This window comes from Silene latifolia, chromosome 3 (genome assembly GCF_048544455.1).
Source record: "Silene latifolia isolate original U9 population chromosome 3, ASM4854445v1, whole genome shotgun sequence".
NCBI lineage: Eukaryota > Viridiplantae > Streptophyta > Magnoliopsida > Caryophyllales > Caryophyllaceae > Silene > Silene latifolia.
The window spans coordinates 3946721-3964776 of NC_133528.1; the positions used below are offsets into that span (position 1 = coordinate 3946721).

General features: G+C 45.8%; 1 protein-coding gene across 1 annotated transcript; it reads right to left on the bottom strand.

Moving 5' to 3' along the window:
• Positions 1 to 15338: 15338 nt before the first annotated feature.
• LOC141646523 (uncharacterized) lies at positions 15339 to 16709 on the bottom strand. Its single transcript, XM_074454395.1, has one exon. It carries the CDS (start codon positions 16707 to 16709, stop codon positions 15339 to 15341), a length of 1371 nt encoding a protein of 456 aa, XP_074310496.1.
• Between the last annotated feature and the right edge of the window lie 1347 nt (positions 16710 to 18056).

Sequence of the window (18056 nt, forward strand, 5' to 3'; positions counted from 1 at the left end):
TTTATGTGGCTGCTTTATTTGACCCGAGAAACCATACGTATGATTTACGGACATTTTTTTTTTCCGGAACCCTGAAATCCCGAAACCGTGTATTATACACTTAAATTTGAGCCATTTGAGAGGTCGTATCGAGTCATGTTTCTTTTCCTCCCACTTTTTCTACCACGTGTCAGGGGTCGCTTCATTAGTCACCGTGTTCAATTTTCAACCCTAATTAAGAAGTATTCATCTATTTTTAAGTAGTACCCGATTTTCATCAGAGGCTAATTTATTCTACCGGAACCTTCAAATGTTCTTTGTTGCTTCTCTAAATTTTTGTGGCTAATTTATCTGACCTGAGAAACCATCAGTATGATTTACGGCAAAAAAAATTTCGGGACCCTGAAATTCCGAAAATCGTGAATTATACACTTAGATTTGAGCCGTTTGAGAGGTCGAACCAGGTCATGTTTCTTTTTCTCCCAGTTTTTCTACCACGTCTCAAGGGACCCATCATGAATTACCGTATTCGATTTTGAGCCCCCTAAATAAAAAGTATTCATCTATTTTTAAGAAGTACCTTATTTTCGTCCGAGACTCGTTTATCACATACTGGCACCTCAAATATCCGTGTTATTCTCAAAATTTGTGTGGTTGCTTTATCTGACCCGAGTAACCATCCTTATGATATACGGACATTTTTGTTCCGGGACCCTGAAATCCCGAAAACCGTGTATTATACACTTAAATTTGAGTCGTTTAAGAGGTCGCATCGGGTCATGTTTATTTTCCTCCCCCTTTTCTACCACGTGTCAGGGGTCGCTTCATTAGTCACCGTGTTCGATTTTCAACCCTAATTAAGAAGTATACATCTATTTTTAAATAGGACCCAATTTTCGTCCGAGACTAGTTTATTGTACCGGAGCCCTTAAATGTTCTTTGTTGCTTCTCTAAGTTTTTGTGGCTGATTTATCTGACCTGAGAAACTATCAGTATGATTTACGGAAAAAAAAATTACGGGACTCTGAAATCCCGAAAACCGTGTATTATACACTTAAATTTGAGCCGTTTGTAAGGTCGTACCGGGTCATGTTTTTTTTCCTTCCAGCTGTTCTACCACGTCTCAGGGGTCACTTCATGAAATACCGTATTCGATATTCAGTCCTAAATAAGAAGTATTTATCTATTTTTAAGAAGTACCTTATTTTCGTCAAAGACTCGTTTATCACATACCGGCACCCTCAAATGTCCTCTGTTACTTCTCAAAATTTGTGTGGTTGTTTTATCCGACCCGAGAAACCATATGTATGATTTACGGACATTTTTGTTCTGGGACCCTGAAATCCCGAAAACTATGTATTATACACTTAAATTTGAGCCGTTTGAGAGGTCGTATCGGGTCAAGTTTCTTTTCCTCCTAGTTTGTCTACCACGTGTTAGGGGTCGCTTCATGAGTCACTGTGTTCGATATTAAACCCTAATTTAAAAGTATACATCTATTTTTAAGGAGTACTCGATTTTCGTCCGAGACTAGTTTATTGTACCGAAACCCTCAAATGTTCTTTGTTTCTTCTCTAAGTTTTTGTGGCTGATTTATTTGACCTGAAAAACAATCAGTATGATTTACGGAAAAAAAAAATTCGGGACCCTGAAATCCCGAAAACCGTGTATTATACACTTAAATTTGAACCGTTACAAGGTCATGATTCTTTTCCCCCAGTTTTTCTTCCACGTCTCAGGGGTCGCTTCATGAGTTACCGTATTCGATTTTCAGCCCTAAATAAAAAGTATTCATCTATTTTTAAGAAGTGCCTTATTTTCGCTCGAGACTCGTTTATCGCATACTGGCACCCTCAAATGTCCTCTGTTATTTTTCAAAATTTCTGTGGCTGCTTTATAAGACTCGAGAAACCATACGTATGATTTACGGACATTTTTTTCCGGGACCCTAAAATCCCGAAAATCGTGTATTATACACTGAAATATGTGCTGTTAAGGAGATCGTACCGGGTCCTCTTTCTTTTCCTCCCAGCTTTTCTACCACGTCTGAGGGGCCACTTCATGAATTAACGTATTCAATTTTCAGACCTAAATAAGAAGTATTCATCTATTTTTAAGAAGTACCTTATTTTCGTCCGAGACTCGTTTATCGCATACTGGCGCCTTCAAATGTCCTCTGTTTCTTCTCAAAATATGTGTGCCTGCTTTATCTGACCCGAGAATCCATACTTATGATTTACGGACATTTTTTTTCCGCGACCCTGAAATTCCGAAAACCGTGTATTATATTCTTAAATTTGAGTCGTTTGAGAGGTCGTATCGGGCATTGTTTCTTTTCCTCCCACTTTTTCTAACACGTGTCAGGGGTCGCTTCATGAGTCACCGTGTTCGATTTTTGAACCCTAATGGAGTACCCGATTTTCGTCCGAGACTATTTTATTGTACCAGCACCCTCAAATATCCTTTATTGCTTCTCTAAATTTTTGTGGCTGATTTATCTGACTTGAGAAACCATCAGTATGATTTACGGAAATTTTTATCCGGGGACCTAAAATCTCGAAAACCGTGTGTTATACACTTAAATTTGAGAGATCGAACAGGTCATGTTTCTTTTCCTCGCAGTTTTCCTACCACGTCTCAGGGGTCGCTTCATGAGTTACAGTATTCGATTTTCAGCCCCAAATAAAAAGTATTCACCTATTTTTAAAAAGTACCTTATTTTCGCCTGGGACTCATTTATCGCATACTGGCACCCTTAAATGTCCTCTGTTGCTTCTCAAAATTTGTGTGGGGTCTTTAACTGATCCGAGTAACCATCCGTATGATTTACGGACATTTTTGTTCCGGGACCTTAAAATCCCGAAAACCGTGTATTATACACTTAAATTTGAGCAGTTTGAGAGGTCGTATCGAGTCATGTTTCTTTTCCTCCCAGTTTTTCTACCAAGAGTCAGGGGTTGCTTCATGAGTCACCGTGTTCAATTTTCAACCCTAATTAAGAAGTACTCCCTCCTAGTCGCTTTGTTCTTCCCTGTTTCCTTATCGAAGCTAGTCGGATCTTCTTCCCCCTTTCCATTTTTAGTAAGTTTTTTAGTTGTTTAATTACCATATTGTCCTTGTCCATTTTTATATTTTACAAAAGTTGCCATTTATTAGTGGACCTAATTAGACCTAATCCAACCCAATTAAACACAACAAAAGTTATCAGCCCAACCCAAATCCCCTATTAACCTAATCTCTCCCGCCATTTATACTCCCAATCCCCAACTAAGAAAACCCTAGTAGCCTCACTTCATCCCCTTTTCTCTCAATCTTCATCTCCCTCACTCCCAACCCAGAAAACCTAATCTCTCCCGCCGTTTAATTACCATATTGTCTCTTTGATTTACCCATCTCTCTACCTTCCATCTTCCTCTAATCCTCCATTTCTCATAATCTGAGACACAGATCTTCATTTGCGATCTCGCATCTCTCTCTCATTTCATTTTCATCAATCGTTCATCATGTCGTATCTTCAAATTCACAATGAAACTATCAGACTTGACTCCTTAACTCCATATCTGATTTATCTTTTCTCTGATTTTGAAGATGGTCCTTGTTTATTCAATATGTTAGATGTTGTTTTTGATGAAGATGGCGATAGAGAGATGGGTGTTGTAGATGTTGAGGATAAGTAATTGAAGATTGTCCCTGATTCATATGATGACTATTCACAGTCATACGATGATTTTTCTGAGTTCGTCCTTCCCGAATCTGAAGTTCTTCCTCTATCTGATGATGTCGATGTTGTTCCTGAGACATCCTTGGATTCTGAAATCATTGTTGTTCCTAAGAAATGCATGCATTCAGAAGAGCAACCTGTTTATCATACTTGCTTGACCGAGCAAGATGCGTTTAGTATTTGGTTTAAGAAAGATGTTGGGGAGAGGACTAGGAGGAAATTGGCTAGGTATGAGACACCTAAGTATAAAAAATGGTTTGTGGAGCAGATGTGCAGATATTATCTTGCCTTTAAGACGATCTGTGAAGATTGAAGGAGGTTGATTTCTTATATCCCTATTTTTATCAATTGTTCGTCTGTTTTCATTGTTTACCTTGTGTATATGGACTAATGATGATAATTAATTTCCATTTTGGCTTTATGTCCTTCTAATAATGCCCAATGATCATTTGTTGAGGGCATACTGTGACCATGGATCACTTAGTGCATGCATTATGCCACCACAAGTCATTGTGAAGAGGCTATGCATGCATTAAGTACCCTGGCATCTTGTACTCATGGTACTGTGTTTTTAAAGTTGTACGCAAAGTTTGTTGCAGTCATTTGCTGATGTTCATAAAGTTTGTGTTCCGGGTGTAATTCCGAAGTAGTTATTTGTTACCACTCGTGGCTTGTAGAATGACGTCTTTGGTTGAATCCTTCTTTCGGCCTCTCCTGAAACAATGAACGAACTGAGGGCTCGACTTTGGCCGAGCGTACTCACTCCGACGCTCAAGTCAGTGAACTTAAAGAGATAAGTTGTGTGTTACTTGGCGAATTATATGTTGTAGAGAGATAAGGAAGATATTACCAGATTATGAGGTGTTTTAGGTCAGGTTCTGGATCCTTTCCTCAATGAGAGTTGAGGAGTATTTATAGACTTTCACCTTTTGTCACGTAGTGGCCAAGTGGCCAAGTGGCTAGCAGGTGGAAAGACTGATGTACCCTCGGTCGAGGGACCCATGGCAGGCCGGCGGGCCCTGTTGACTCCATGCCGAGGGGTCTTGGATATGAGTACGCGGATATGTGCCCCGGCTGGCTAGTTGTCCCGGTAGGAGGCACAAGAGACAGGCCGACAGAATGCGTCGGTTAGGCTGTCTAAGTCGTTGACTTGCTGTGGATATCTTTGACCTTGCTCAATATGTTGACTCGGTCAGGGGGTGCAGAATATGCCCCATCAATTTGCCCCCAGCGTAGTCTATGCCGTGGGTATGGACCTTCGATGAGTGTTGAGCGTATTCTGCGCAAGTTCAAATTTTCTGCCCCGGCCTCTTCTACCTCGGCTTGGTTCTGCTTAGGCCGTACCGTATCGTATCCCCCCTCCACATGGATGTGTAATGGACATCAGATGTGGAAAAGAAAGTGGCGCTGGCTGAGACCGAGGTTATGAGTGCCGTGTGCTTTTGATTGCCCCGGTACCCGGTCTTTGTCAAGCTTGGTTGAATCAGCGGGTCGTTTGGCAAGTAGATACCAAAGGGCGTGCTGAAGAAGATACGTCGATTGGCATTCTGTCAAGGAGCGTGTTGAAGAAGTTTTGTCACTGTTTGTCGATTGACATTCTATGGCTGCATGCTTGACATGTGTCTCGTTGTTGATTGGTTGACGCTTCATGGGTTTTGCCCTGATTGGTCCGTCTTCGTGGGCTTTGCTCTATAAATAGAGCAGTATGCCCCTTAATTTTCGCACAAAGTTCAACTTCTCAAAAAAATTTCTTTCTTGGATTTTCAAGGGTTTCTTTCTCTTCTAATCTTCAGAATCGTTATTTCGGCGTAGCACTTTTTCTTCAAGGTAAACAAACAAATTTTCCAACTTTTAATTGTTAAGTTTTTGTTGTGAACATGTCTTCTGCTGATGCCGGACCTAGTAACCTTGCGCCGGGGGGTTCCCCGTCGCGCCTTGATGAGGAGGAGGCACCGGCCGCCATCCCGATAAGGTCTGGGGGCCCTAGGTCTCCTTCTCCTGAAGTTGATCCAAAAGCTCTGGAGGATTGGGAGGATGATGATGATGATGTTGATGATGACGGTGATGATGTTGAAAGGACTCGTCCTAATGAGGAGAGGTCGTACATCATGGATCACACGGCGACGCCTGTAAGGTCTGCCCTGACCGTGCTTGGACCCACAAGTTTGCCAGTTGTTCTGGTCCTGACTTTTTCGAACGTCACTTATCCTTCGGCAGGGAGTATAGTATTGTTATTCTTGGGGAAGGTCAGGCGGTCTGTTGCCCTCCTCCGGGCTGTATCGGCGTGTACATCAGACACCTGGAGTATGGGCTCCGGTTTCCTCTGAATGAACACGTTATGGCCATAATTAAAGCCGTGAACGTCGCCGTGGCCCAACTGCACCCGTTGGCCATTAGGACTTTAGTCGGCTTTGTGTGGCTCTGCCTTTTCAAGGGGGAGGTCCCAACGGTTCACTTATTCCGCCGGCTTCATCACCTTCGGCCGTCAGCCCCTGCTCGCGTTGGGTGGTACAGCGTGCAGACGGAGCCGGGTTACGTCTCCGTTGATAAGCTTTCCTCCTGCAAGGACTGGAAGGCGCGGTGGGTGTACGTTGAGGTTCCGGAGGATTATCCACTGCCCCGGTCCTTCCAGCACCAAGTCAATTTGCGGTGCGAGAGTAAGGTGGAGCATGACAAATGGGTCTCCCGGAGTAAGCTTAAGATGGACGCCAGCAGGGTCCCTCTTAATGCGGATGAGGAGCGGGCGATGAGGCTGTTTGAGGCTGAGAAGAATGGGACGCCGAAGGGATGGATGCCCCCAACGCAGATCATTCTTCAGGATGAGCTGCTCTGCCACGTCGGCCTCATACCGGCCCTCGAATGGGGTGAGTGGGGTCGGTGTGAGGCCCATCTCTGCTTTTAATGATTCTGTTATTTGAACTTTGATTTATTTCTTCTACTTAACCCTTGCTTCGTTTCCTTTGCAGACCATTTCGGCCGGATCCGTCATCAAGATATCCTTAGGAGAATGGGACTTGCCAAGGACAAGACAGTTGTTAATTTGCATCCTAAGGCTCAGACCCGTGATCGCAGACCGCCGCCAAATGATCTCATGGATCAGCAGCTGAAGGCCCTAGATGTGAAGGCGGCCCAGGCGAAGGTTGCTGGTAACATGCCGCGCCGATCGCGGAAAACAAAGTCTTCGGCGGAGACGGCGTCGACATCAGTTCCACCTCCCATCCCTTCAGTCCAGAAAGAGACGGTGGAGGTCGTTGATATTACCGCCGAGGAGGTGGTCACCTTGGCAGTGGAATCTCCTCTCTTTCGCAAGAGGAAAGAGCCTACTACTGCAGCTGATGCTTCTGCTTCTACTGCTGCTACTGCTGCCGAGGCCGGCAAAGAAATGCGTCCTCCGACAAGAAGGCCAAGACTGGTACAGATCTATCCTGTGGCTCAGACTTAGCCGGTTCATTAGGCGTTTCTGATGACAGGCTCTCTGGTATGTCCATGAATGTTGACGTGGATGCTTTGATTGAATTTTTTGTAGATCAACCGCCGCCGTCTACCGGACACACTGTTGAACGGCGTGCTGACAAGCGAGCTGCACAGACGGCTGGTCAAGATGCCGCCGTCGTCACCTCCTTCCCTCAGCCTACCCCCGTCCAGATTAGGTTGGAGGGCCTAAGTTTGGCCAGGATGCTTTCGAAGTGGGCTGATACGGCCGGTGCTCTTATTGTGGAGCAAGAGAAGGCCATTGCTGAAGCTGCCCCACAGCTCGAGCGGCTCAGCCTTGAACTCGATGCCGCGAAGAAGGAAGCTGAGAGGGCCAAGGCTGAGGTCAAGAGGCGTCCGTCTTTGAGAGAAAACTTAGGGAGGACGCCGAAAAGCGATCCTCGCTGAGAGAGCCAAGGCTGAGGCTGCGGAGGCTGATGCCGCTAAGCTGCTGGAGGGGCGTGACCACCTTCAGAAAGTCGCCGACTTTAATGCTAAGAAGAGGGACGAATGGAAGGCTATGTTTCAGGCCCAGGGGAAGGTGGTTCGGAATAAGGATGCTATCATCGCCCAGAGGGAGGAGGACATTGAGACGCTCCAAACCGTTATCCTCCCTAACATGTGCGCCCAATACCGGGACCTGGCCGAAGAAGCTGCCAGGGAAGTGATTGGGGAGCTCTTTCCTCTTGATGGCTCCTTTCTGTGGCAAAAATTTGACGAGCTGCTTGATGACAAGCTCGAAGCTAAGGAGAAGGCCGCAGAGGCGAAGGCCGCTGAGGAGGCGAGGGTGAAGAAGGAGGAAGAGGAGGCCGCGGAGAAGGCGACCCTTGCTGAGAAGGCTAAGGCGGCCAAGAAGGAAGCTGAGAGAATGAGAGCAGCTGAGGCTGCTGAGGCTGAAGCTGCCAAGACAACTTCTGGGTCGCCTACCAAAGACGATGCTGCTAACGTCACTGATGGCAAGCAGCAACAGGCATAGGGAGATGGGCGGTCGTCACCAGGTTCACCCGGCATCTCGGATAGTTTCAGCTGTTCGGGGGCCAACTATTAAGCCTTTCCTCCCTGCCATCTTTTGGCGCTTCAAATGATATGTCTGTAACATTTTGTTCTTCTTTTCCTTGTATTTTGTAAAACTTTGGTAGGTTGTGTTTTGGCTTATCCCTATGGGGACGGCCGTCGTCTGTATTCTCCTTGTAATCATTTTCAGTAAAGTTTGATCACAATCCTTCACTTGTCTTCTTACGTTATTAATTGAGCACTTTTTCGTTTTTACCTTCAGCCTGGCCGAGGCGGTTAGAATGCGTATCTCAACTGTGTTTAACGTTTTTAAACATGTTGGCATGTTGGTCGCTTCCTCTTTCACTCTCGGTCTGGCCGAGGCGTCCGATTTGCGCTTCCCAACCGCCGCCGTGAACATGTTAGCGTATCGACCGTTGTGTCCCCTGCCAGGCCTTCGGTTGGCCGAGGCGGCTAGAGGTTACGGCTCGACAGCGTTCGTATCTGTAGACATATTGATCGCTTCCTCTGCCAGTCCTTCGGTTGGCCGAGGCGGTTAGAATTGCGTCTCAACTGTACTTATACGTTCCTAAGGCATGTTGGTCGCTTTCGCGAGTATCAATCTAATCGCTGGTAGTGAGTGCTAGTGGCGTCTACTTCTTGGGGTGACCGCCGGCTTGGGCGTGGCGTCTACCTCGATATGATTACGGAGGGGATAAACACTTTGATGGAAAACTTGGATGATTCTTTATTAGATATAAACACGCGTCGGGGTGCCAACAATTGTCTTGGACACCTCCGCTGCTATACAAAGTATTTCCTGAGATTGTCAGTGTTCCAATGGCTCATCAAAGGCACACCCTCCATGTCTGTCAGCCGGTATGTACCCGGCCTCATTTCTTCAACCACTTTGTAGGGACCTTCCCAGTTAGCCGTTAATTTACCATGAATGTTCCCTTTGTTGGTGGCGGCCGACTTTCTTAGGACTAGATCTCCTACTTTTAAGTCCCTTTTGTGGACTCTTCGGTTGTAGGCTCTTCTTATTCGGTTTTGGTATACTTTGCCAAGTTGAGGCGTCTTTGTATCTCGGCTTTCTTCGACCAGGTCTAGGGAGGCTTTCAGACCTTCCTCATTTTCAACCGGGTTAAAGGTGGTCGTTCGAATGTCGCACCGCTTCAATTGTCGGGATCTTTTCGGATCCGTAGACTAAGTGGAATGGATCACACCCGTTGCTTCTTTCTCCGTGGTCCGGAGGGACCACAGGACGCCGGGTAATTCATCGGCCCATCTTCCCTTTAGGTCTTCAACTGTCTTCTTCAAACCGTTGAGGATTGTTTTATTGGCTGCCTCCGCCTGTCCGTTGCTCTGTGGGTGGCAGACGGAGGAGTATGCAAATTTGATACCAAGTTCCTCCAACCAGTTCATTATTTTGTCACTCCAAAACTCTCGGCCGTGGTCAAATACCATGACTTGGGGTAACCCAAAACGAGTTATGACATTTTCCTAGATTACCTTTCTTACGGCCGCCGTGGTCTTGGCAGGTACCGCTACAGCTTCAACCCATTTGGTGAAGTAGTCAACGGCGACAATCAAGTACTTTCTTCCTCCGGATGCCGTTGTAAATGGCCCTAGTAGATCCATCCCCCACTGTGCAAAAGGAAGGGGACTAAGTACCGGGCTGCGAGTCTCGGGAAGGTGCATGTATCACCGGAGCATGCATTTGACATTGTTGCACTTTCTGGTTTTGGCTCGGAATCCTCAAGCATGGTGGGCCAGAAGTAGCCGGCTCGGAGAGCTTTGTGGGCTAGTGTTCTTGCCCCCATGTGATGACCACGAGATGCCTTCGTGAATTTACACGAGATTAACTCCGCGTCGGCTGGGCCGACACATTTCAAGAGTGGCCTTATTACGGACCTCCTGTATAATTCTCCTTCAAACACCAAGTACCTTGCTGCGATCCTCTTTATCTTCTGTGAGAGACTGCGGTCCTCCGGTAATTCATTCATCATTTTGTACTTCATTATCGGAGTCATCCACGTCGTCTCGGCCTCTATGTCGCCCACCATGCGGACGGTCTCAGTAATGCTTTTGGCATTCCCGATGTCCACCAAAGACGGTTCGACCGACATTCTTGATGGTTGAACCGGCAAGTTTTGAGAGAGCGTCGGCTCGGTTGTTCGAGACACAGGAATGCATTGTATCTGAAAAGATTTCAATTTTGAAGTGTCAGCTTTTACCCTTTCCAGGTATCTTACCATCCCGTCGTCTCGAGTCTCGTACTCTCCTCTGATTTGATTAGCCACTAAAAATGAATCTGTTTTCAAAATGATGTGTTCCCCCCCAGCTCTAGCTAGCTAGCTCGACCCCGGTTATCACCGCCTCGTATTCGGATTCGTTGTTCGAGGCCGAGAAGGTAAATTTCAAGGCGTACTCAAACTCGTCCCCGTTTGGGCTGATGATAAGTATGCCGGCTCCTGAGCTGTTCGCCGTGGAGGACCCGTCGGTGTATACTTCCCATACTCCGGGGTTTTGCTCATCTTGATATGTGCACTCGGCCAGGAAATCTGCAAGTGTCTGTCCCTTTATCGAGGGCCTCGGCTTGTATTGAATGCCAAAGCCGGATAGCTCTACTGCCCATTTGATTAGCCTGCCGGATTGCTCAAATTTTTCCAATGCTTTCTCCAATGGTTGGTCGGTTAAGACCGTCACGGGATGTGCGTCGAAGTAAGGCTTCAGTTTCCTTGCGGCAACGACGACAAAAAAGGCGCTTTTTCAATCGGTGGGTAATTTCTTTTGGCGGACAACAATGTATGGTGACAAAGTAGATTGGGTGTTCTTGTTTGTCTTCTTCTCTCGATGATCACGGCATCGACCGTGGCCGAGGTAATCGCTATGTATAGATATAGCGTCTCCCCAAAGATCGGCCTGGACAGGGTTGGGAGAGTTTGAAGATGAGCTTTCAGTTGTTTGAAAGCTGTGCTCTGTTCCTCCCCCCAGCTGAAGTCCTTATTTCCCTTCAACACTTTGAAGAATGGGGTGCTCTTCTCGGCTGACCGAGAGATCAAACGGGCTAGAGCCGCCATCCTTCCGGTCAACATCATAACCTCTTTTCGATTCCTCGGCTCCGGCAGGTCCAGTATTGCTTGGACTTTTTCTGGATTGGCATCAATTCCCCTGGCGCTGACAAGCACGCCGAGGAACTTACCTGATCGAACACCGAAATTGCATTTCATTGGGTTAAGTTTCATCTTGTATTTCCTTAGTGAACAAAATGTCTCGTGTAAATCGACTAAGTGCTCGCTGTCAGACTTGCTTTTTACAATAGCATCGTCGACGTAAGTCTCAATGTTTCGCCCTTTTTTATTCTGGAACACTTTGTCCACCAGTCTTGTGTAAGTTGCGCCGGCGTTCTTCAAACCGAACGGCATCATTTTATACATGTATGTGCCGTTACCGGTGATGAATGCGCATTTAGGCATGTCTTCTTCGGCCATGAATACCGATGATACCCGAGAAGGCGTCCAGCAGGCTCGGATAGTGTAGCTGCCGTGGCGTCGATTAAACTATCTATTCGAGGTAAGGGATAACAATATTTGGGGCACGCTTTATTAAGATTGGTAAAATCTACACACATCCTCCACGCCCCCGATGATTTCTTCACCATTACAACATTAGCTAACCACTCAGGATAAGTACAAGGCATGATAAAGCCCGCCGCTAGTAATTTATCTACCTCGGCTTTGATGGCCTCATCTTTCTCGGCGAGGAGTTCCTCATCTTCGCTTGACGGGCGAGCGGTGGAGAGTACGTTCAGCTTGTGAACAATTATCTTCCGGCTCACGCCTGGCATCTCGGCTGCCGAGTAAGCGAAGACGTCTTTGTTCTTCCTCGGCGGGTCTAGGAGAGCGGCCCGAATTTTGGCTCCGGTTGACACCGACGATTTACGGTGCGCCCTGGGTCAATTTCTACTTCTTCGGTCTCGGCTCCTTCGACCATGCCGACGGTTGCATCCATGAGATCGCCCTTCCATTGTAGGGATGGGCTCTTCCCCTTCTCGACTTCTTCGCCACTTTGAGGGATTGCATGTTGCACCCTCGCGGATATCCGGACGTTGACTACTTCGTCTTTTTCGTCCTTTGAGACGAGCTTATGCGCTTCCCCCGGTCCGAGACATACATCAGTGTCAGGGCCCGGATGGACATTACTGCATCGGCCTCGCTCAGAGTGACTCGGCCTATGAGAACGTTGTAGGCGGACGAGCCGTCAATGACCACGAACTCAGACAGGACGTTCTTAGCCGCATTCCCCTCGTCGAACATCACCGGCGGCTGATTGACCCCGGGGTACCAGGCCGGCCCCGAAAAAGCAGTACAACGGATTGGTGCGGGGGCTCAAGTCCTCAACCTTCGACCGAGGTTGAGAAAGCACTCCCGAACATGATGTTCGTGTAGGCGCTGTGTCAATCGGGCACCTCTTGACTAGGTGGTTGGCTATGTCCAAGTGGACTACGAGTGGGTCGCAGTGCGGGGCGATGACTCCCTCGTAGTCCTTCTTCCCAATAGTCATATCGGGGATGTTGGAAGCGGGGATCGCTGTTTTGGGCACAAAATTGATGGCCTGATATAGCTCGTTCAGGTGCCGTTTGTGCCCATGAGCGGATCCACCGTTCTCGTTACCCCCGATGACAACATGAATTACTCCTATCCTTTCAAAGACGGATTTTTTATTTGAGCCGCCGGTATTAGTCTTTTGGCCTCCGGCAACATATTTGCTTGAGGCTCCCCTTCCGGATCGCTCTTCAATGGCATTCTTCGATGCTGCGCGATTGTCGATTAAATGGCGGGTGGCCGTGGTACTCACACTGCGGCTCGTGTCACCGTCCCCCTCGCCTTGGGAAGCCTTTCCCACTTCGACCCTCGTTCTTACTCGGGGCAAAGACCTCGGCGGCGATATACGACCAAGGGGTGTGACCATTGAACCGCTTTTGGTAGTACGGTCCTGAACTCCCCGGCGCCCCGCCGAGTTACATTTCTGGCGGACTTGTCCGACCGTGACCTATTATTGTCACGGCGTCCTTCATCCGGGTTGTCCTCCCGGCGCTCTTTCTCTCTCGAGTGCCCGGCCTCGCTGGGGCCTACCCGTGTTTTGTGGTAGTCCTCCACCTTTATGGCTTGGTCGGCCATCTTCCCGGCGGAGTCTAGGTTCGAGCCTCCGCACTTGATGAGCTCGTTTTTAAGTCTCCTCTCGGGAGGCCTTTCATCGATCGAAGGCCGCCGATTCGTTGTTCACTCACGAATCTGCTGAACCTTGGCGTCGAACCTCTTCACATAACCGGAGAGACTCGCCTCCCTCCCGTCGATAGTCGGAGATCCGATGTCTCGACGGCCCTCCTCTTATTGCAAGAATATTGGGCCAAAAATGTGTCCCTTAGGTCGGCATAACAATATACCGACCCATCGGGTAGCCCCTTGTACCAACTTTGTGCCATCCCATGCAGAGTCGTTGGGAAGACTCGGCACCAAACCTCATCGGGTTGCTCCCATACCGACATGTAAGACTCGAAAGCCTCGGCGTGGTCGGTTGGGTCGCCTTCTCCTTTGTATGATATGGGTGGCAACTTTAGCTTAGTCGGCACGGGACCTCTAGGACATAGGCATCGAGGGGTGTCGACCACGTGTCGAATGACACGCGGCGATCGGCTCCTCGCATCCTTAGTCCGGCTCCTCTCCCCGTGGCGGGAAGGGCTTCTTCTCCGACTCGGTGAGTCGGACTCCTTCTCCGACTCGGTGAGTCGGACTTCTTCTCCGACTCGGTGAGTCGGACTTCTTTCACTCCTCCGGGGCGGGGCCTCGTCGGTCTGCGGCGACACCGTCCTCCTCTGCGAGTGCGGGAAGGACTCAGGTCTACCACTTGCACTCTGGGCTCCCCCGGCGTCTTGACATGGTCAGCTTCCTCCAAAGCTTCGTTCAGGTTTCTCGGAGTTATTTTTTGGACCCTGATCTCCTGTGGGGGCGCCGCCGCTCTTGTCGTTGTGACAGTGTGAGTCGGCGTGCTACCCATTAGTTCCAGGAGTAGCTTCAGTTTAGCTGCATCAACCAAATGTCCCATGATAGTGACTTGGTCGGCGGGCAGCGGTGTATCTTGTTCCCTTGGCATCCCGTTCGTCGTATCAGTGATACGGCCGGTGGGGGACTGCCCGATTTCAGAGTTGTGGAATGTGTCATCTTGGTAGAGTTCAGTTTCCACAAGCACCGTTTCTGGTTGTTTCGACATCTTCTTAGCTCGTTGGGTGGGTTTTGTTTTGCGTTTTTTTTTTGTAAGGGATTTGACTAGCTTCTAGTATCAATTTTCCCACAGACGGCGCCAATTGTTCCGGGTGTAATTCCGAAACAGTTATTTGTTACCACTCGTGGCTTGTAGAATGACGCCTTTGGTTGAATCCTTCTTTCGGCCTCTCCTGAAACAATGAACGAACTGAGGGCTCGGCTTTGGCCGAGCGTACTCACTCCGACGCTCAAGTCAGTGAACTTAAAGAGATAATTTGTGTGTTACTTGGCGAATTATATGTTGTAGAGAGATAAGGAAGATATTACCAGATTATGAGGTGTTTTAGGTCAGGTTCTGGATCCTTTCCTCAATGAGAGTTGAGGAGTATTTATAGACTTTCACCTTTTGTCACGTAGTGGCCAAGTGGCCAAGTGGCTAGCAGGTGGAAAGACTGATGTACCCTCGGCCGAGGGACCCATGGCAGGCCGGCGGGCCCTGTTGACTCCATGCCGAGGGGTCTTGGATATGAGTACGCGGATATGTGCCCCGGCTGGCTAGTTGTCCTAGCCGAGGCACAAGAGACAGGCCGACAGAATGCGTCGGTTAGGCTGTCTAAGTCGTTGACTTGCTGTGGATATCTTTGACCTTGCTCAATATGTTGACTCGGTCAGCGGGTGCAGAATATGCCCCATCAGTTTGCAACCCAGATAACATTTAATTAATGTGCAAAGTTCATAAAAAAAGCATAAAATTACATTGCCAATCATCTGATATTCAAAATATGCTTGTCTTGTGTTGATTGGCTTCAAAATATGCTTCTTTGATCTTGTTGTTCAAAACATGCTTGTCTTGTTTTCCTTCCGATGTTCAAAATGTCTTGTTGCCTTCCTTGTCCTTTCTGAGTCACTTACTGCATCTGTTGTTCTGTGAGGTCAATAACTGATGCACCTGTTGGTTCATTACTGTACCCAATTGGTTCAGTAATGCTGCCAACAGGCTCATTCATATCATTAATAACAGCATTCACAACAGCATTAACATGTGCATTCACTGCATCAACTAAAGCAGTTATGGTAGAACTATCTCCTACATTGTTCATGTATGCTATACATTCATTTACCAAATGAATGTCAGCAGTTAAATACTCAGGCAGCATGCCTGCAACTGCTAGTTTGGTCTTGTGCATGTGTGGCAATGGGTAATTATTTCCTCCTTTCCTTTTCATGACCTCTAACATGCATGCCTGTAGTGTTATGAACACATAGTTAAGTTTAATGACCTCTAGGTTTGCAAATGCCTTATTAACTTCAATAACAAGTTTATCTAACTTGTAACAATTTGTTCTTTGCTGAAGTGATTGAATTGCTCTGAAAAACCCCAAATCCAAGACATTCAAGTCTTGTGAATTAGGTGGTTGACAACTTAACTCAATATTCCACCCATCTTGGTTTGCTGCAGCAATGAAATCTGGATCTGAGTTCTTGATGTGTGGGCGTGCATTATCTTGCTGTATGATAATGTGCTTGCTTTCATTTTCAGGCCATTTTGCCTTAATTGCTGGAACAACAATTCTTATTATCATGTCCTTAATTACTTGTTTGTTAACAGATTCAATGCACTTAGTTTCCATTGTGCCTACAACTCTGTTTCTTGAATTTCTTTTTGTTGGTACTTCAACAATGAATGGCCATATGCCTATCTTACCATCAAAAAGAACTTCACCATTTGGACCATACTTTGGCCTTGCAACAGCACACATAAACATTACTTTTCCTATAAATTTTTTTGACTGAGTACTTCTATAAGGTCTCTTTTCTCCTTTAGATAAGTAGAACCTTCTACTAGGTTTGGTTAAATAAAACCATTTCTCATCCATGTGAATAACATTACTTTGATCATTGAATTTCACTTGTTTACATACCTCATCATACTGTAGTTGTGCAAGAGAGAAAAGCAACCTATCCAGTTTGTTTTTGTCATTCAATTGTGGTTTGATTGCATTTGTGTGAGACTTAATTGTCTTATCTGCTACCCATCTTGCAATAGCTGATTGGCTGACTCCTAAAGCTTCTGCAGTACTATGTTGAGTGGTCCTTTCTGACAATGGAATACTGTTGAACTTCTCAACATCAAATGCATTCCTTTGACGACATTTCTTGCCTTTGATTTTGCTGTTTACATTCAGTGCTTCACCTGATTCTATCTGTTTCTTTGCTATATTCCAAAGATCTGTGATGGTTTTCCTGCACACACTGAACTGATTTGCCACCTCTAACATTACACCTCTTTTGAGTTGTCCATTTGTGGATCTTAGTGATAAAATGGTACAAATTTGGCTCATTTCAAAGTTGGACAGGTTTTTAGTTTTCATTTATTGCTCTTGTGATATTTATTGTGATATGAATAAAGGTTTTTGAAACTTTATGAAGAATTAATTAATGTGGTAGGAAAGTTTTTTTTTGGCTGTTTGTTCATGAATGATATGTTTTGCTGCCACTATTCTATTTATAGTTGACATGAACTTTGCACAAAGATTAAATTTCATAAAGAATGAATTTGGGCGCAAATCTTGAAACATTTTCATTTTGGCTCTTTAATTGAATTTTGGTGCCAAATTTTTGGTTTCCAAATTTTGGTGCCAAAATTTCAGCAATGTAACTTGAGTGTCCTTTATTTAACACTTGCTTTGATGTGTTCACTGATGCTGGACGTCCAACATGAAGGTTGCAGGCTGCCATAATGAAATTCCTGAAGTCCAAATGTTAACTTTTTTTTTTTCCAGCATTGTAATTTGAATACGTAAAAACTTGGGAGAGACGGTCTCTCACTAAGTTATTGAGAGACCAATCTTTCGTACCCTTTTATTTGTATTTCGTACCCTTTTCATTATTGATCGTGACATAGTAATTTCGTACCTATTTACATAATAAATGTACCCATTTTATCATTAATCATGATTTGTACCAATTGTATTACCTTTAGTACCACTTTTTCTTAAAATTGTACAATGGTCTCTCAATAAAGCTTATTAAGAGACCGTCTCTCAGGAGACCTACTCATTTGAATATCTTAAGCGAAAACAGAAATTGTAATTTTATTATATTTGGAGACATTTATGGTTTGCAATTTTAAGTAATGTTAATCAGGTTTAGCGGAATATGTATTTTAATTAGTACTAATGTTATATTGTAATTTCCCACATAAGTGGAGGGAACTTTAAACTCTAATTTTATGTTTAATATTTTGGAGGGAAAGGTTAAGTATCATAGACTTAATTAACCATCTTTAATCATCCATCCCTCTCTCCAATCCCTTAGGTCCACCATGTACTATATTATTTCTTTATTTCCCTTCTTAATTCTTGTGCAAATGTTGGAGGGGAAGAACAAAGAGACTAGGAGGGAGTATTCATCTATTTTTAAGGAGTACACGATTTTCGTCCGAAACTAGTTTATTATACCGGCACCCTCAAATGTCCTTTGTTGCTTCACCAAACTTTTGTGGTTGATTTTTCTGACTTGAGAAACCATCGTTATGATTTACGGACATTTTTTTTCCGGGACGCTGAAATCCTGAAAACCGTGTACTGACACCCTCAAATGTCTTCTGTTGCTTCTCAAAATTT